The following is a 21,221-nucleotide window of genomic DNA, read 5'->3' as shown; positions in this document are numbered from 1 at the left end:
AGGTAAGTCTCATTTTCATAACAGTAAACATTGCAGCAGACTGCACCAGCCCCCTGCACCCTCCTGCCACCTCTGAGGACCATAAATAAAAATAAAGCTGACAGAAGTGCTAAATTCACAGAGGCCCTGGACCCATGAACAGATGCTAGTTTGACAGTGCCAACTTCACCGTTCATACAAAGCAGTTATGATTTCCTGTGTTTAAAGAACAGCAGCCATGTTTTCACAGTTGGCAGTGCAGAGCAGCCCTGGCCCAAAACCATTGCTGTGTGCAGTTCATCAAGCAATTCATAGATATAACTTCCCTCACAATTTTCTCATGTGCTTCCCATCTTTCTACTCACTCCTTACAACAACATTAAATCATCAGCTGTGAAGTACTTTGGGATGTCTCGTCATTGTGAAAGGGTCTATACAAGCGCAAATTCTTTCTTTCATTCTTCGCAGCTCCTCTAGGTGCCCTCTTTTCAGACAAGATGTTCAATCAAGCCCCATCTGCTTTCTCAGGTCCCACGGCACTATTTCAAAGAAGAGTAGTGGAGTTTGCCTGGAGTTCTGGCCAATATTTACCTCTCAATCAATGTGTCTGAAACAGATAATCTGTTCATTATCACACTGCTGTTTGTAGATGTTGCTGTGCACAAAAGGCTGCTGAGTTTTCCCACTCTGGCATGGACAAGATTTACATGTTTTCCTACTGCCTGTGATCAGTGTGGTTTTTATGTGAGGAGCGTGTGTTTTCTTAGGTGAGTTGATGCTTTGTTGAAATGAAGGTCTTGTCAAGCAAAGGATTTTCAATAAGCTGTGAAGTGTCTTGTAGTCAACTTTCCAGGAGGTTGGTTCTCAGGTGAACTTGAAATTGAAACAGCTTGGGGAGAGTCCTTTTCCCACTTTCAAGGTATGGTTGTTTATTACCTTGGCTGCTGAGTTGACGTGCAGCTAGTTTGATAGCTATCTGATAGAATCCATCCAGAACAGCTTCTTGCTGCTTTAAAAGCAGGCAGCAAACATGGCTGTCTTATCATGTGACCTGTTGCAAAGTCCTTTCCAAATAAGGTGGGTGTCTAGGTTGATTATACATCCCATGTGATGACTTTCAAGCCTTGAGAGTTGCCAGTGTCTTTGTATCTGAATGACCCATTCAATTTGAAATTACCCTTTTGAATTAGATTCAGGAAAAGGCATTGGGTCAACATCAGTCCCTCTTGAGACTGGGGGGAGTGTTTCAATCCACAAGAAAAGTCAGATGACCCTTAAGCAGCCCTCTTTTCGTAGCCTTTGTGGTTTTTAAAAACATAAAGTATTGACTGAAAGTTCATAATATACTGGATCATGACAAATCTTAGAACAATGACTATATTTCAAAAGTATGTAATTGGCTTTAAAGTGCTTTGAGATGCCGTGAGATCGTCCAATTTCTATGTCAATGCAAGTCTGTTTTTACTTTTCCGAAGCCTCCGAATTGTTATTGGGGTTGAGTTCCACAGGTACAAGCTATTCTTCGGGACCTTGTCCAAATGGCCCTTCCTGATGTGTGATGAGTCCCGCTCAGCTACTGGACTGCGGGGAGCTACAACCAAATCCAATGCTGTTCTCATCCAACCTCAATGCAGAGGAACTTTCCGGCAACAGTCACTGAAGAGCCATCAGTAGTGCATACCCAGAACGACTTATCCACCTGCCTCTCCATATCCTTAGGTGTTGAAGCCTAATCTAATAGCCCACCAACTCTGGCTTCAGAGCAGCTAACTCACATTGAAGCAGAGATCCACCAGAACTGTTTGGTTCAGTCCCTTACTTGGTAATCTATTCATCAATCAAGCTGCAGGATCAAGCTATACTGACAACGTGGAACCAGACTGAGGACATAAGAATTTACTACCCAACAATAACTACAATGGAATTTTAATACAAAGGGCATAATTTACATCAGGTGTACAAATAATTTCTGTGATTTTGTTTATATATTATACATTCTTTCTACTTTAGATATAAAGTATTCTGTATTTCCATTAAGTATAAAAATGCTTTCATCGATATACATTTTAATTTTATATTTATATTTTTGATTTGTATTCTATATTTCATTGAACATAAAAGATTTCCACTATATATTTTTATATATTTTAGATTTTTGATATAAAACATTCGATATGGCCAAATAATTGATTAACAAAATATTTTATGTTTGTAATAAATGGATAGCATTGACAGAAGAGGTGTACATATCATTCAAACAGCAATGCAACCTTAAATAGGCAAGAAACTTACCATCAATGGAAACCAAGACTACATGAGCTTGATATTCCGGAACTTGTAAAATAATAATAGTAGTGAAAAGATGGCTTGCCATTATAGGTCAATAATTCTGTCTGAAGGATTCTGATAATATTATAAATTGTAAAGAGCTACTTCCTAATGATGATTGCATTTACTTCTCCTCCTGAGTTTTATAATGTTTTGTAATGTTTAATCCACACCCTGTTTTGTGATTAACAATTGTTTAGCTTTTCACAGGTATAACAATTGTTGCTGCTGGGTGGTGGATATGAGGGTACCAGAATATAGCAATTACAAGCAGTAATGGGATTTGGCAGAATGAGCCAAAAAATTCAGGATTTTTTCATGTTTTCTTCGCTCTGTCTGGGCCCTAAGCTCTCGAATTACCTCCCTTAACCTCTCTGTCATTCCAGCTCCTCCTTAAAACAACCTCTTTTAGTTACCTGTCCTAACATCTTCCTTGACACAGTCTCAGCTTTGACCGGATTATAGCCCTGGGACACACCTTTTTAAAAATTATTATTCATTCACGGGATGTGGGCTTCGTTGGCTGGGCCAGCACTTATTGCCAATCCCTAGTTGCCCTTGAGAAGGTGGTGGTGAGCTGCCTTCTTGAACTGCAGCAGTTCATGTGGTGTAAGTACACCCACAGTGCTGTTAGGAAGGGAGTTCCAAGATTTTGACCCAGCGACAGTGAAGGAACAGTGATATATTTCCAAGTCAGGATGGTGTGTGACTTGGAGGGGAACTTCCAAGTGCTGGTGTTCTCATCTATCTGCTGCCCTTGTCCTTCTAGATGGTAATGGTTGTGGGCTTGGAAGGTGCTGCCTAAGGATCTTGGTGAATTCCTTGCAATATTGGACTATGTTAAACACAATATAAATATAAAATCAAAATACTTTGGATGCTGGAAATCTGAAATAAAAACAGAAAACACTGGACACACTCAGCAATTCTAACAGCATCGGCCGAGAGAGAAACTGAGTTAATGTTTCAGGTCGGTGACCTTTTATTTGAAAGGTCATCGACTTGAAATGTTAACTCTGTTTCTCTCCACAGGTGCTGCGTGACCTGTTGAATATTTCCAGCTTTTTCTGATCTATATGAATGTAAGTTGTTGTAAGATATTCAACTGTGTGGGGCTGAAGTTTTTTCTTAAACTGATGCCCGTATATGCACATTTCACAGCAAGAGTGAATGGATTGTGAGCAGAAGTGGAAGCTCTGGCTGAATTGACCCCCCTGTCTAACCACAGGGCATTGCCACCCTGAGAGATTAGCTAACGGAGCAGAGATGAGGGCTCAATCCTGAGAGCTTCCAGGCCTTTGTGGATCAGCAGCACGCAGTCTTTAACGTGGACATGTCAATCGAATCACTGGCAAAGTCATGGATTTAGGAAGAAGCAATGTCAAATGCATTGTTTTTTTATTTAATTATCAGCACTAAAAAGGTTACCTCAAAACCCAAATGATATAAACATTCAGAGTGAGAAATTATGCTCTTAGTGTTTACTGGTTAGAAATAGGCAGGGATGGGGTTGTGGTAGTGTGGGTGGGAGAGGTTTACAATACAATGTTAGAACAAGAGTTTACTTAGAAGAAATAGAGCTACAGTAAACTCTTAGAACTTAATACACCTGTGCTCTCCTACCACAAACTGTGACACATATTGTCATGAAAGCTGAACTTTACAAGATGGTAATGTTTTAAAATGTCCCCTTTAACTTAAGGTAAAACAGAATGTTCTGAAAAGGGGCAAGTGTGAATTTCTGATAAACACCTCGGTTCGGAGAAATGCTCATGGGTTCTGGTTGCCATAGGGAGAGAAACCCAAATAAAAACTCATTAAGATGTTGGGTGGCAATTTTATAACACCTTTCATGACATCTCATGGAAAAAGGATAACTGTGGCTGAGACACAAAAACAAAGAAGCCACAGCTGTGGAAAAGCAGGGAGAGCTGTTTGGTATTGAATACCAAGCAAGATGCTTTGAAGAGTTCAGTTTCTGTTCAAATAGAACAGCTAGACTGTTGAAGATTTAAGGAATGGGGAATCATTGAGGTCTAGTTTGTTGGTGATAATCCTAATTGAGAAAACTCGGGCAGAATAGAATGATTGTTGAAGGACATTGGAAGTTTTGAACTGGTGTGACAGGGAGAGGTGACCCTCCACTTGAGATCTGGGAGTGACATTGGAATGGTTTCTTTAGTACTACATATCTGCCAGAAGTGTGGGGCAAAATAAAAGCTTGCCATAAGACAATTTTCAATTGTGTTGGTTAGTTAATGCGAAACTTACCTTTTTCTTTAGTTTGATGTATTAGTTGCCTGTTAAATAATGTTTGATCTATTGTTGATTTTAGTTTGTTTGTCACAGTAAAAGTCTTAAAATGTGAAATCTTGTCTTTCTGTTATTTCCCTTGGTTGTTTGGGAAATTCATCACTTTTAAAAAGTCATCAGTCTCTCAGGGACCCCGACAATGGCCAGGATTTTTCAGTCAGCGTGCAGGGGCGGGCCCGACATGCTGGCACGTAAGATGACGCGTGATGACATCGGGCGTACGTCCCTATGTCATCGCGCTGTCTCATGATGTTTCATTTGGCAGGCATGTGCTGGAGTCGGCTGGTGCCTGCCGATAATTGATAGGCCTATTAAGGTCATTAACAAAAGGCCAAGAGGCCTTCACTTTTTTAGGAAACCTCATCCACAAGTGGTATGAGGTTTCCTAAAGCTTTTACTAGTTGAATAAAAATTGTATATGAAAAATAAAAACATGTCCCATCTCATGTAACAGAGTCACATGAGGGGACGTCTCATTAAATTTTTAACTTCTGTAAAAATGTTTTCACAAAGCGCTCCAATCTCCCTGAGGCAGCTCAGTGCCTCAGGGAGATTGAAGCACTCTTTTGTGCGCATGCACGAAAGAGCGCTGGCCCCAACTCTCCCTCCTCCCCCCCGCCCGCATAGGTAGCGAGTGCAACGCTCGCGTATTACACTGGACGGGCCTTAATTGGCCTATCCATGTAAAATGGCGACGCTCCCGCTGAGCCCACCCAACGCCGGAAAAATGCAGGCCAATAAAAAAAAAATGGACTAGGCTATGAGTTTGGTGAATCATTACAATTCAACTGCTCCACTGAAGTGCATCACATTTCTCAGAAATATGTGCATCTGATTTTGTGTGTGAATTTTACCCTTTCCATGGTTAAGTTACTTTGCCCAGGTGTAATTGGGCTGGCAGAAGTGTAGAGAACTAGTACAGCACTGACGATTTGAGATAGAAATTCATGTCAGTGATTGACATGTGGATTCTGCAGCATGGTGGTGTCCTTACAGATCTAAACCTTGATTGGCTAAAATTAAAACAACCCTTGGAACTCATATTGTAGCGAATTGGAGGTTAATGGTTTACATGTTGCTCCAAGGTTCAAAGTAAACAGTGGTACCAGAGGAAGAATAAACAGGTAATTAAAGCATCCTAAATTCTTAAGAAGAATAGAATAGAAAAGTTAGAATATCATTGATAAAAAAAACGTTTTAAGAAGAGTGAAAATGGTGTAGTAATAGAGAGCAGCCAACAAAGGAAAGGCAGGGTGAACAGAAGTAAAGTGTTTCTACTATTTTATGTTTTTCTTTTTAATAGCTTTTAGTGTGATTTATTTAATATCGTGTTAATATTACACTAATAAAACTCTTGTTACACAAATAAAACTACTTCAGACATTTAAGCATCTTTATTAATGTAACATTTGAGTTATTTCAGTAAAAACTCTTTTGTTTGAGGGGTGATAAAGCAGCCAAAGGAGCCTGGAATTGGTGTATTACAAGTAATTTATTTTCAGAAATGTTGTTTCATGTTTACAGCAATGGGATAGTTTGGGATTGTTCCAATAGCTCAACGTCCCATGATTTATACTGGCTAGGCCCTAACAGACATCCAACAATTAAATTGACATTTACAATGGTGAGAATAGGGACTTGGAAAACACACTGTCAGACATTACAGAAAATTACCCTCGTTATTATGTTAGTCACAAATTAATCTGGCCAGTAACATTCATTTAATAATGCAAGCATTTGGCTTTTATTTAATATGCACTTATTCTATAATACATGGGGAATTTTATAAAGAGTTTTGCATTCTCACTGCTCTTTGGGTAATGTCAGTTGCTGGCAATAGGTTTGAGAGCATGACACCCCACTTATAATGGCGCTATCTTAGTTACGTGCATTAGTGAGCTATGAACTATGTATTGGTGCAGCATGGCCCATTCATGGGGGCAGCTGGCATCTGGTGATTTCACAGCTAAATCCGAAACCCATGTACCTCAGCAACCTCATTGACACAGTCACTGTAAAGCAACACCAATGTAACATTTGTTTCATCTACTCAGAGGTACCAGCCGCCAGAGTGGGTTACCACTTCCACGAAACAAGAAGCGAAGGGGTAAAATTGAGAAAGTTGGGGGAAGAGAAAAGAAGCAATTGTAATAACAAATGGGCCTCATCTTTTAAATAGGAAATTGAAATGCTTTTGAATTTTAGAGTTCTATTTGTTAGATGGGTATGACTGGTTCAACATTTGAAAGGGAAACAGCTACTAAGATTCTAGGTTGAGGCAAGGCTGACTTCAACAGGATGAGACAGAAACTATCAACAATAAACTGATCAAATCTATTAATAGACAAAATGAGAGAAGATCAGTGAGAGGTGTTCAAAAAGGAATTTAATGTGATAGAGAAACAGTTTATACCTCTACGGAGCAAGAACTCTGCTTGATTTTAATTAAAAAAACAGCATGAACAACTAAAGAGATAGACAAGAACATCAAACTAAAAGAAAATGTGAACAAAAATGCACAAGAAGCACAGCTACCGGTGAATGAGTAAGATACAAAGAGGAACAAAAGGTGACAATATAGAGCTACAAAGTGGGAGTATGGAAAGGAACTTGCAAGGGATAATATCTGTTGTAAGATGTTGTGTGTAGTTTGGTAGGTCTCACAAAGTGGTTCTGAGCCTTGTATAGTTTAATAGGAAGTGTTTATTAACTACTCATAACTATATGCATCTCCAAGGTACAGCCCTGCATGGGCGTTGTCTCCATGCTGGCTTCTGCTAGGCTGTACCACACACAGCTTACTGTCATGTAACTTTCAATATCAGTATGTGGGCAATACTATTTCCCCGGTCCCACATTAACCCTTGGTCTGCTGAACACCCTTATACGACAATATCAAAATCCAAACAAAAAATGTTTACAATTATATGAGGAAAAAAAGTGTGGTCAGGAGCAACGTGGGCCCCGTAAAATTGGATTACGGTGATATCGTCAACGGAAGTAAGGAAATGACAAACATGCTGACTCTTACCTTACCAGTATTTACAGTAGAGGAAACGATCAGCATGCCAAGTATCCCAAAGAAACACCATGCCTGACAAATCTGATTAATTTTTCTGAAGAGGTGAATAGTTGTGGAAAAGACAACGTCTAGGTATGTTAATTACATGGACTTCCAGAAGGCATTTGATAAGAGACTGTTAGCTAGAGCTGAAGCTAATGTAATTAAAGGCAAATTATTAATATGATTGGGAGGCTGAGTGACAGAAGACAGAGAGTAGGTAGGTAGTAGAACGAGCAGATACTCTATTTGGCAGGATGCGACTAGTGGTGTCCTGCATGGATCTGTCTTGGGACATCAACTATTCACCATTTTTATTATCAACTTAGATGATAGGATAATGCCACCTATCCAAACTTGCTGATGACACAAATATGGGCGGCGTTGTAAGCAATGTAAATGGAAGCGCAACATTACAAAGAGATATTGATAGGTTAAGCAAATGGGCAAAACTGTGGCAAATGAGTTCCAATGTAGGCAAATATGATGTCATTCACTTTGAACCAAAAAGGATGGTACCTCCTAAACGGTTAAAAAGTTAGAAATAGTGGAGATCCACAGAGATTTGGGCATCCAGGCACACAGATTATTAAAATGCCATAGACAGGCACAGAAAATAAGCAAAAAGGCTAATGAAGTCAGGCTTCAGCTATACAAAGCTCTGGCTAGGTCTCATCTGGAGTACAGTGAGCAGTTCTGGCACTTCATTGCAATATTTAAACCAGATGGATTTTGATAAACGTGTCCACATAGTTCTGACGGCAGCAACACCCTGGAGTAACAGGTTGTTCACATCAGAACTGAGGGGTTACATGCCAATGATTCAAGTACCTTTGACTGTACAACCACAAGTTGATGAATGTCACCTGCCAGCCCAGTGGAGAACCTAACACCAGGGTGCAGAGATCTACCAGCAAGGCAGAACAGATACATCCAAAGGTGGACCTAAGGAGCATGTGTTTTCTTTAAAAACTGTCCCAAACAAGTCTCCAACCCCTAGCATTCAAATTTACAAACTCAAATAATTTAGGTGCAATTGCTAACCACACCTTATGAAGGATATACAGGCTTTGGGGGAGTGCAGCATAGATTTACCAGGATGATTCCTGGAGACCAAGAGTTAAAATTTGAGGAGAGATTACACAAACCAGGGGGCATTCCTTGGAATTTAGAAAGTTAGGGGGGATTTAATTGAAGTTTGCAAGATGTTAGGATGAACAGATAGAGTGGATAGTGAGAAACTATGACCGCTGGTTGAGAAGTTCAGGACTAAGGACTTGGTCTAATATTAGAGGCAGACCTTTCAGGAGTGAAATTATGAAACAGTTCTACACACAAAGGGCGGTAAAAGTTTTTAACTCCCTTCCACAAAGTGCAATTGTTGCTATATTAGCTGTTAATTTAAAAACTTAGATTGATAGGTTTTTGTTAGCCAAAGAAAATAAGGAATATGGAGCAAAGATAGGCATATGCAGTTAGGTCACAGAAAGGCTATGATCTCATTGAAATGGGGAACAGGCTCAAGGGGCTGCATGGCCTATGTTCCTCTATCATGGAATCATTACAATGCTCCAATGTAAGTAGCCTCCAGTTTTTCTCCATGAACCTTTTGTAAGGTATCTTAAGTAAAGTGAATACCAGGGTAATGTTGGTGAACATTTAATAGAGCTTCAGTTTTTGGGTGGGCTATGATCCAGCATGCTGACACATCAATATGCTGTGACATGGAATGGTACAATGGCAGTTCTACACAGGGTGGGTAATTCAAAAGGTAAGATTCCACCCACATCCCTGGGTAACTGTGGTGTACCCCCTAGCCTTTGTAAAAGGTAAATTTACAGCTGGTTGTGGGTTTATGTGTGGCACACTGAGACATAAAGAACTTGTGTTAATACCACTTTGCAAAAGGGGTCTTGGAGGTGTGTCATTCACCAGTTACTCTTTCCTCTTCTTACTGAAGTTTCTTGCTTCCACTTGGCACTACCTTGGTGCTGTCCACTTTAGTATGTTTGGAATCATATATTTCGGCCAAATCATAATGCAATAGATTGGTATTCTAATATCCGACACCATTTAAAACTTTCTCTTCTCCTTGCTTCTATATTTTCTTTCAAAATTTTGACTCACCATTTGTGAGATCATGGGATCAGGATGGTGGCAAAAGCTCCCCTCCAAGAGATAGATGCTGGGTCAATTGAAATGTTTAAGACTAAGGGACAAACCCAGAGTTATTGCCTGATTTATCCACATGGTCCATTTTTAAGCAGAATTTAGAGACACTAAGTTTTCTTTCTTTTTAATGGGTGAGTTACCTCCTAGGAGTTCATACATCTTTCACATCCTCTCCCACCAACAGATTTTTCAGTTTGCTGATTCCTCTCGGACACACCCATCCTACATGTGAAAGGACAGTGAGTGTCTTGTTTGTAGGTCACTGGGAATACCACTGTTGACCAGTGGCTGAGGGAAGACTTCCCACTTCATTTAGCCTCTCTCCATGGGGAGATGCCTGATCTCTGCTTGGAACCTCCCCATAGCACAGCTGAGATGAGGATTGGGTTTTAGACTCATCAACTATTGGTGATACCGTCCCTTTCCCTAAGGCAGTAGTAAGATATGGTTTCTCTCAGGAAGGGCACTATAGGATTTGATAGATGGACTTACATTTCGAAATTCCCGGAATGGCACAAATTGCACTATGTCTCGCGTGGCTTCTTCCCCAGTGTATGATCGCAGAACTCGATTGTCTCCATCCAGGAATTCCATGGCAGCAAAATCAGCATTGCCAACCCCTATGATGATGATTGACATGGGGAGTTTGGCTGCTTGCACAATGGCGTGTCTGGTCTCGTCCATGTCACTGATAACACCATCCGTTATAATCAGGAGGATAAAGTATTGCTGTGAATAAAAACAGAAAATAAGACTTCACCTACCAATGATAGTGCAATGGTTAAATATAAAATGAGGGGAAAGTCTTTGTGGATCAGATGTATCCTAAGAGGTGGGCATCTACTTACGTACCAAACATACGAATTAGGAGTAGGAGTAGGCCAGTCAGCCCCTTGAGCCTGCTTTGCCATTCAATAAGATAGTGGCTGATCTGGATGTAACCTCAACTCCACATTCCTGTCACCCCGATAACCTTGTTGATTAAGAATCTATCTCTGCCTTAATAACATCCAAAGACTCTGTTTCCACTGTCTTTTGAGGGAGAGAGTTCCAAAGATTCACAACACTCTCAAAGAAAAAAATTCTCCTCATCTCTGTCTTAAATGAGTGACCCCATTATTTTTAAACAGTGACCCCTAATTATAGACTCTTCTAAGTTCCAGTGGATACAAGTTTAACCTGCCCAGCCTTTCCTCATAAGACAACCTGCCCATTCCTGGTTTTAGTCTAGTAAGCCTTCTCTGAACTACTTCTAACGCATTTACATCTTTCTTTAAATGAGGAGACCAGTACTGTACATAATACTCCAAATGTGATCTCACCAATGCTCTGTACAACTGAAGCATAACCTCCCTACTTTTGTAATAAATTCCCCTCACAATAAATGATAACATTCTGTTAGCTTCCCCAATTACCGGCCGTAGCTGCATCCTAACCTTTTATGATTCACGCACTAGGACACCCAGATCCCTCTGAATCTCAGAGCTCTGCATTCTCTCACCATTTAGATAATAAGCTTCTTTTTTATTTTCCTCTCACCCATTCTAACCTGTCTCTCTCTGAACTTACTGCACTCCATTCTCTCAGGTCCAACCCTGACATTGTCATCAAACCCGCTGACAAGGGTGGTGCTGTTGTTGTCTGGCGCACTGACCTCTACCTCGCGGAGGCTGAGCGTCAACTCGCAGACACTTCCTCCTACCTCTCCCTGGACCATGACCCCACCACTGAACATCAAGCCATTGTTTCCAGGACTGTCATTGACCTCATCTCCTCTGGGGATCTCCCTCCCACAGCTTCCAACCTGATAGTCGCCCAACCTCGGATGGCCCGCTTCTATCTCCTACCCAAAATCCACAAACAGAACTGCCCCGGTAGACCGATCGTCTCAGCTTGCTCCTGCCCCACAGAACTCATTTCTCGTTATCTTGACTCCCTTCTCTCTCCCCTTGTCCAGTCCCTTCCCACTTACATCTGTGATTCCTCTGACACCTTACGTCACATCAACAATTTCCAGTTCCCTGGCCCCAACCGCTTCCTCTTCACCATGGCCGTCCAATCCCTCTACACCTCCATCCCCCACCAGGATGGTCTGAGGTCCCTTAGCTTCTTCCTCGAACAGAGGCCCGAACAATCCCCATCCACCACTACTCTCCTCCGTCTGGCTGAACTTGTTCTCACGCTGAACAATTTCTCCTTCAAATCCTCTCACTTCCTCCAAATAAAAGGTGTGGCTATGGGTACCCGCATGGGCCCCAGCTATGCCTGTCTCTTTATGGGGTATGTGGAACAGTCCTTGTTCCAGTCCTACTCCGGCCCCCTTCCACAACTCTTTCTCTGGTACATCGATGATTACTTCGGTGCCGCTTCATGCTCCCGTCGGGACTTGGAAAAATTTATTAATTTTGCTTCCAATCTCCACCCCTACATCATTTTCACGTGGTCCATCTCTGACACTTCCCTTCCCTTCCTTGACCTCTCTGTCTCAATTTCTGGTGATAGACTGTCCACCAATATCCATTACAAACCCACCGACTCCCACAGCTATCTCGACTACAGCTCCTCACACCCCGCTTCCTGTAAGGACTCCATCCCATTCTCTCAGTTCCTTCGCCTCCGTCGCATCTGTTCCGATGATGCTACCTTCAAAAACAGTTCCTCTGACATGTCCTCCTTCTTCCTTAACCGAGGTTTTCCACCCACGGTCGTTGACAGGGCCCTCAACCGTGTCCGGCCCATCTCCCGCGCATCCACCCTCACGCCTTCTCCTCCCTCCCAGAAACATGATAGGGTCCCCCTTGTCCTCACTTATCACCCCACCAGCCTCCGCATTCAAAGGATCATCCTCCGCCATTTCCGCCAACTCCAGCATGAAGCCACCACCAAACACATCTTCCCTTCACACCCCCTATCGGCATCCCTCCGGGACACCCTGGTCCACTCCTCCATCACCCCCTACTCCTCAACGCCCTCCTATGGCACCACCCCATGCCCACGCAAAAGATGCAATACCTGCCCCTTCACTTCCTCTCTCCTCACCGTCCAAGGACCCAAACACTCCTTTCAAGTGAAGCAGCATTTCACTTGCATTTCCCCCAACTTAGTCTACTGCATTTGTTGCTCCCAATGTGGTCTCCTCTACATTGGAGAGACCAAACGTAAACTGGGTGACCGCTTTGCAGAACACCTGCGGTCTGTCCGCAAGAATGACCCAAACCTCCCTGTCGCTTGCCATTTTAACACTCCACCCTGCTCTCTTGCCCACATGTCTGTCCTTGGCTTGCTGCATTGTTCCAGTGAAGCCCAACGCAAACTGGAGGAACAACACCTCATCTTCCGACTAGGCACTTTACAGCCATCCGGGCTGAATATTGAATTCAACAACTTTAGGTCGTGAGCTCCCTCCCCAATCCCCACCCCCTTTCTGTTTCCCCCTTCCTTTTCTTTTTTTTCCCAATAAATTATATAGATTTTCCTTTTCCCACCTATTTCCATTATAAAAAGAGAAAAAGAAAAAAAAATATTTATTTATTTTTTTTTTTACATCTTTTATGCTCTCCCCACCCCCACTAGAGCTATACCTTGAGTGCCCTACCATCCATTCTTAATTAGCACATTCGTTTAGATAATATCACCAACTTTAACTTTAACATCTATGTGTTCTTTTGTATTATTGTTGTTGACATCTTTTGATGATCTGCTTCTATCACTGCTTGTTTGTCCCTACAACCACACCCCCACTCCACCGCTCTCTCTCTCTCTCCACCCCCCACACACACACCTTAAACCAGCTTATAGTTCAACTCTTTCTTGGACTCGAACTCAAGTTCTGTCGAAGGGTCATGAGGACTCGAAACGTCAACTCTTTTCTTCTCCGCCGATGCTGCCAGACCTGCTGAGTTTTTCCAGGTAATTCTGTTTTTGTTTTTGTTTTGGATTTCCAGCATCTGCAGTTTTTTTGTTTTTATTTTTTTTATTTTTCCTGCCAAAATGAATGATTTCACATTTGCCCACATTATACTCCATTTGCCAGATCTTTGCCCACTCACTTAACCTATCTATGTCGCTTTGTAACCTCCTTATGTCCTCTTCACAATTTACTTTCCTACCTTTGTGTTGTCGGCAAATTTAGCAACCATTCCTTCAGCCCCTTCATCCAAGTCATTTATATAAATTGTAAAAAGTTGAGGCCCCAGCCTAGTATATCAAACAGGATTCAAGGGTGGAAGTGGACTCGCATTTTTGCATTAACTAATCATTTAAATCAATTTTGCCTGGCATTTGTATTAAGTTAAAAAAAAATAGCTTTCTGTTGAGCCAACTATTGAAGTATGATGTTGGTGAACAAAAATGTCGCACCTGTGCACAATTTCAAAAGCTTTTGCAAAACCAGTGAAGATCCATTCAGTATGGAAATTGTGCTTTCTCATACCCACATTCATAGGTATAATGGAATATTATTAAAGAGAAAAATTTAATGAGATTATAGTATGAAATATTGCTAAATGAGGATTAAATATAATATGTAACAAATCAATGGCTTGACATGTTTTCACATAAATTGTACATTCAACAAAGTCAAAAGAACCTTTCAAATGAATGTCTGAAGAATGCTGAACCCTGGTCCTTTTCAGCAGGCTAAGGATTATCACTGTACAAGCCACCTGTACAAATAAATGCTGCTTTGTTCATCTCAGTGGTGAGAGGCTCTTATACCTTCCATCACTTGGGTGCAGGTACAGACCACTGAATCCAGTTTTATTTGTCAATGATCTCTCATTTTAATGAATTATTTGAACTTAGGGACCTGCATCAGTTTACTTGCTGCCCTTTCCCAGCTCTGGGATGGGCAGAGGAATTAAAAATAAAATTGGAAATCCACCAATATTATAAGTCATTCAGATTTCTCCCTGATGACCTACTGGGAAAGGAAGTACGAGTCATACAGATCAGAAAGTCCCAGGTTCAATTCCCAGTCTGTGCTGAAGCAGTAGCAGACAATGCACCACAACTGGGCTCAGTGCCTCTGGCCTAGGGAGATGATAAACAAAACTGTCAGCTTTGAACATGAAGATTTGTCACTTGATGAGATACCAGAGAGCAGTATGTGTCCATGAATCTGTACCTCAGCAAGAACCAATGAACTAAGACACATGAGAAAGTGAAGGTAGCAATCAATGAAGAGTATCAATAAAAATAACTGGCATTTTTATGGCGCCTTTAACATAACATAATATCCCAAGGCACTTTATGGGACTGTATTCAGGAAAAAAATGATACTGAACTACATAAGGAGATATTACTGGCAGAATTGTCCCAGATTTGCGCTAAGTGCAGTAGCAGGCATTCCAGTCCTGCTTCATTAATCATGCATTAGCGAGAAACATGCCACTTCGATGGCTGGCAGACTCTAATTTACCTGCCACGCCATCATCTTGCTGCTTCATCACGCCGGGTGCCACAGTTAAGGTGCTGCAAAGAAGACATGACCCCAAGAGACAAGAAAATTGCAGCCCCCTCCCCCGGTTTAGTGACGCGTCTCTTGAGTGCCTTTTGGCTGCCATGGAGGCCCACCATGATGTCCTCTACCCCTTCCCTGGCCGCAGAAAGAGGCAGCAACATTAACATTCTGACTTGGTAGGCGTTGGCAACGGTGATCAGTACAAATGCAAAGAAGAGGTTAGCCATCCAATGCAGATAGAGGATGAATGATCTCATCCATGCTGCCAGGGTAAAGCAACCATCTCATCACTCTGAACTCCACACTCAAGCCCATCACATATTCACGGGCATCTCACTCACTGCCAGTTCAAGGGACATCACCACTCACTCTCTCACACATACCCTCATATTTCCATCTGGCTTCATCTGCTCTGGAGACTGCCTCCTCAGCCCTCACCCTCTTGAGATCAATTGCACAGATCAACTTGTGCCCTCACACCCTGGGATACCCCCCTTCCTCAGTACAACTCTCATCCTGCAGCATCTTCTCTTGCCTGAGGCCACTTCTCCCCCTTCCCCAAGCAAGCCCTAGCCCTGTAGCCATTGAAAAACCACCCCTTTATGGCTGGTCTGGTAGGTAGAAACTAGCCCCAAAGTCACCCTAAAAGTGATGTGGTGCTGCCTGCAAAGCCTGGTGCTGATGGCTGCAAGTGCTGCCCGAAGCAAGGTAGACAAATAAACTTTGAAGTCCCCAGTGACATGCAGCTCGCCAGGTGCATGTCGCTTATGTACAGTTGTGAAACATGTTGGCGTGTAATCACACCGAAGTCCTCGGATGGTCTGGCGTGGGGGGTTGATTCTGTTGAGTTGGGCTTATAATGATATGTAGATGTATTATAATGAGGTTCCCAATGTCTGACAGTGGGAAACATGGCCTGCCATTGACGGGTACAGCAGATGATTGCAAACTGGTTTCATGATATTCTGGAACCTATTTTTGGCCTTTTCGCCATATTGTCCACTCATGCCACCAAACACGCTCTATGACCTCTCCCTTTTGTTGTGTGCCAGCTTGCCCTGCATGAAGACAGATGGAGAGAGTGTAAGCAGGACGCCTGCCAGACCAGATGAGAAGGATGTCTAGAATGGGAATGTGGGTGGCGTGTGGTGCCATGGATGGGCTGAGGACGCGATCCGCAGGGCAGATGAAGGTGTGTGTTAGAGACTGAATGATGATGTCTCTTGGCAGTGAGTGAGATCCCTGTGGCTGTGTGACAGGTTTGTGATTGTGAGGGTTGAGAGTGACTTACTCTGGCGGAACGGAAGGCATCATTCATATTCTTTCGGCACTGGGTGACTGTCCTCTTTTGCAGAGCATTAGCACTGACCACCTCTGCCAGCACCTCCCATGCTGGATTGTTGACTTTGCTTGCTGATCTTCACCCAGAGCAGGCGTAGAGGACTTCACAGTGGGCCTCTACTGCTTCCAGTAGGTGCCTGAGGGAGGCATCACTAAAGTTGGGGGCAGCATGTTTCCTCCCTTTGGCAGCCATGACTTTCCAGCAGCTTTCGATCCCTTAGAGAGAGCTAGCCCTGTGCAGGGAGCACTTGGGTTACTGAAGACCTAAGGTGACAGTGGGGTGGGCAAACCAGAGGCTGCCCCACCAGCGATCCGGCTTGTACCCCAGGAATGCATTATTGATGAGGTGGGAAGCGCCGAGAATAGGATGATATGGTGCGAAAACCCGTCAAGGTGGCCAGTGGGTAAAACGTCATTTTTGCTGCCTGCTAACACACTTTGTGCAAACATGAGACGATTATCTCTACACCTTCGATCAGAGTTTGGTTGGTGTAGAAAGTGAAAAAAATCACATTGGCACATAAGGGGCATGGGTGCTCCTTTGATGTTGGTGTTATGACATATTACTGGTACAGAGTTGACAGTTGTACCCTTCAACCGGTATTCTAAACAGTACCAAATTCAATAACGAGCGTAGAACCAAGGGATACTAATGTGGCTGGATTTTATTTTACACACCCTTGATCTGATGCTTTAACACTGTGAAGACTTTTTTTGGTACTATTCAGTTGGGTCCACTGATAGACGTACCTAAGCCTCACTATACCTATTGGTTATCTGGCATAGCTTATTTCTTAGAAACAATATCATGCAGTGTTGTTGTTACAACGGAAAATGGTTTACACATTTTACTGCAATAATATCTTAGAAGTAATAATATTTTTATTTTAGAATATAAACTTTTTTAAAATTCTTTCAATGGGATGTGGGCATTGTTGGCAAGATCAGCATTTATTGCCCATCCCTAATTACCCTTAAGAAAGTGATGGTGAGTCACCTTCTTTAACTGCTGCGATCCATGAAGTATAGCTAAGCACACAGTGCTGTTCTAGAAATCCCTAATAGTGTAAGACCAAGCTGATAGTAGCTTGTGTGCCTCTTACATTATGCACACTCACCTCTGTGTGTATCCCTATTGGATAAAAAGTCATTTCTTGTTAGACAGTTTAAAAAAAATCAAGAAATATTTTTCTGTTACGCTTAATTTTGTGGTTTTTTTTCCAAATTTGAATAATTTAGTATTTTAATGAAAATCGTCAAGACTTGGTGATTGAAAAGGAGTTATAAGGCAGAGTGAAAATGAGAGTGCAAATGTGAGTACACATCTGGAAAGCACGAAATACATGAGGTCCGATTGTCCTGTCACTGCCTGGACTCAATGCGATAACAGATGCCGTCACATCCTGAAACACTGGGTGTATGAGAAATCAGACAACAAGCTCCCATAGTGGTGGAGTCTGCCAGGCTTATGAAGGCATGGAAAAGCCGACGAGTTGGAAATTGATAGTTATTGTTGACCAACATATCTGTCTGTTACAGGAAATCTAGATTTTTTGGAAGATTCTTCCAGATTTTAAAATTGCTATTCTGACACTAACTGGTTTAGTTACCTATTTGACTCACCTTTATTCATTTGGGTGTAATTGCTGAGGTACAGCTTTGGCTACGATTTGTTTAGGTGGCTATTATTCATCTATGAGTTTAGACAGCAAGTAATAAGCCTGTTATTCAACCACGTGCAGTGTTGAGGTAGAGCTCAGTCTTGTCCTGACCTGACTTCTGCACTTACCAGCAGGGGTTAATGGATGGCGAACAGGAACAGGGATTGTGACTGATCTTTCCTTCCAATAATTCCTACTGGTGTGCTCCTGCTCCTATTCCTTATGTCCTTTCTTATGTAAACAAACAGGATTAGGCTAATTTAGTATACCCACCATGACCTGTGGGAACTGAATCTTGGATTCTTCTCATTTGTGGGCTTCAGCTGAGCTTTGATTTTTGATGGTCTTTTATTTTTTAGGTGCTATTTTCTTTGCACTGAGGCAGAGCAGTGCCCAATGCATGTTGTACTCACACAAAGGTGGGGTGGGGTGAGTGTCAAACTGAAGAAGAGGACTCCACTGCTAAGAAGAGTAGAACAAGTATTCCCTTCAATCTCACTACTACAATGGAATACAGAAAGCAGGGAGATGGAAGCTAATCTGCTTTGGGAGGCCAGAGGCCACTAATGGGCCGATGATAAATGTTTAAAAGCTATTTCTCTCCACAGGGAAACAAACTCTTTGGATATTAGGTCATCTCTCCTTGGATGTTCTGCATGGAACTCCTGCTTGTTCCAAACTGGTGTGGATTCTGCTTGGCATACCCAGGGATATTGGGTGGAATTTTCGGAGTAGCCTGATAATGGTCCCCAGACATTCCACCAATATTGGACATATGAGGAGTAGGCTGCCAACCACCCAATGACCCCTCCCATTTGGAATTTGATCACAGTTTGGACAAGGTAGAAACTGAGCAGATCTGAGTTCACTCCAAAATCATGTCTGTGGGTGATCTGCCCATTTTGCTCCCTTCACCCACAGCCCCTCAAAATTTCAGTCCCTTGGTCACTTCCACTCTTGAAACTGGAGGGTACTAAGAGGGACCCCTATATATGGAGATACCATGATAAACAATGTAGAGAAGATAAATCCAGAATGCTATTTCAAGATACACTGTGATATCTGGATAAGATGGCACTGGCTCAAATCAATGAGAGGTTCATTTAGGATGTTCTTCAGGAGGAGAGATCAACACATGGGATGGGCTCCCGGTGGCGTAACAGGGGCAAAAGGAGTTTGTTAACAATCAGATAGATGGTTTTGTGAAGGAACTATAGGTTCTTCTTGAATGGGTGATCCAATGGGCTGAATGACAATTCCTCATTGCTATCTACCTTATGTTCATGTGGCACATTAAATATCCAGACTATCTACTGAGTAGATTTTTTTTTAAAAATAAGAAACGTTTAAAAACCCATAAATCATTCTATTTGTAGAATAACTGAGCCAGGCAGCCAGTGAAGCTGTTCTTAGACATTACTGCAGTTGACAACTGTGATGGCAAGGAGCCAAACTCAATTAAAATTTGAATACAGTCACTGATTCTCACTGGTTTCTGTTTACACAGGACTACCAAATGGAAAGTGCTGAGTGCCATATGTGATTTTCTAGTCCAGAGGTGTTCTGCTCTTCCTGAAAATACTAGGTTCAGAAGTAAATGACTAAGATGAGCTATCAAAAGCAGGCAAAGTGAATGTGGAAAATGTGCTATGTAAAGGAGCCTCAAAATAACAGATCAAAACCTTTTTCATTTGTTTTTCTTCAGTGAATTTGATGACGTTGTATTTACTAAACCATATACTGTAGAAATACACCAGCTAAGACTCAACAGCAGATAATGCAAGGGTGTGTGTTTAACCACCCAATATTCTTATTCTATGCAAAAAAAATTCTAATATTAAATAAAACTAGAAAATTCTGAAAATACTCAGCAGGTCAGGCAACATCTGTGGCGAGAGAAACAGGTAGAATTTCAGTTGATGACCTTCTATCAGCTCTGAAGAAGCCATATGGACTCGAAACATCAACTGTTTCTCTCTCCATACAAGCTGCCAAACCTGCTGAGTACTTCCAGCATGTCCTGTTTTTATTTCAGATTTCCAGCATCAGCAGTATTTTGCTTTTATTTTATCAGAACTTGTTCTGCTAAGTTCTAAGTTCGTCGCTTAACTCACCTCATTGTTAGCATCCGACAGGAATCATCATTCAACTACCTTTAACAACCACAATACAGGAGTGATGTGATGAGGTGCCATATAAATGGAAGCCTTTCTTTTTAATTTCTTCTAGAAATGTTGATGAGATGGACAAGGTTACATTCATTACCCAGGCAAAATTGCCCTGAGAAGGCAGTGGTGGACCTTCATCTTAAACCATTACAGTCATTGTGGTGATGTTATAGTCTACAATGGTGCTAGGTCAGGGATTCCAGGGTTCTGATCCAGTGATGATGAGGGAACGGTGATACATGTTCAAATCAGGAGGGTAAAAGATTTGGAAGGTAAGTTCAAGGGGATGGCACTCCTACAATATTACTGCTCTTGTTCTTAGTGCTTGTTTGTAGAGGTGGGAGCTATTATCAGAATAATACGGTGAGTTGTTGCAGTGCATGTTGTAGGTCGTATATACTGCAGTCACAGCGTGCCAGTAGTTGAAAGGGTGAATATTGAGTCTAATGACATAGATCAATTGTACATTTCCATCCATTTGGTGTTGAGTTTCTAGACTATTTATGCAGTCACACCTACAAGAGAAGTGGCAGTTGTTTCATCATGTTCTTGTTTTGAGCCTTCCAGATAATGGAGAGGCATTGAGGTATCTTCAGGTGAGTCATTTGTTGCAGAGCACTCAGCCCCTGTCCTGTTTGCAGCTATGGTATCGATATAGCTGGTCAAGTTCAGCATCTGGTCAATGGTGGCCACTAGGATGTTGGGGACTCAGCCATAGTGATTCCAATGAAGGTCAA

The 21,221-nt window shown here is 42.1% G+C and overlaps 1 protein-coding gene and 1 pseudogene across 1 annotated transcript in view; both read right to left on the bottom strand.

Annotated features, from left to right (window-relative positions):
- cpne2 (copine II) overlaps window positions 1-21,221 on the bottom strand; it is a 276,356-nt gene that overhangs the window by 13,349 nt on the left and 241,786 nt on the right. Inside the window, exon 15 of the mRNA XM_041191951.1 lies at window positions 10,346-10,582. Within this exon, the coding sequence (XP_041047885.1) occupies window positions 10,346-10,582 (237 nt within the window). The remainder of the gene's footprint in view (window positions 1-10,345; window positions 10,583-21,221) is intronic.
- Window positions 8,422-8,640, bottom strand: LOC121280614 (annotated as a pseudogene).

The sequence above is a fragment of the Carcharodon carcharias genome, chromosome 7 (genome assembly GCF_017639515.1).
Source record: "Carcharodon carcharias isolate sCarCar2 chromosome 7, sCarCar2.pri, whole genome shotgun sequence".
In the NCBI taxonomy this organism is placed as follows: domain Eukaryota; kingdom Metazoa; phylum Chordata; class Chondrichthyes; order Lamniformes; family Lamnidae; genus Carcharodon; species Carcharodon carcharias.
This window is presented reverse-complemented; position numbering and strand designations above follow the sequence as displayed.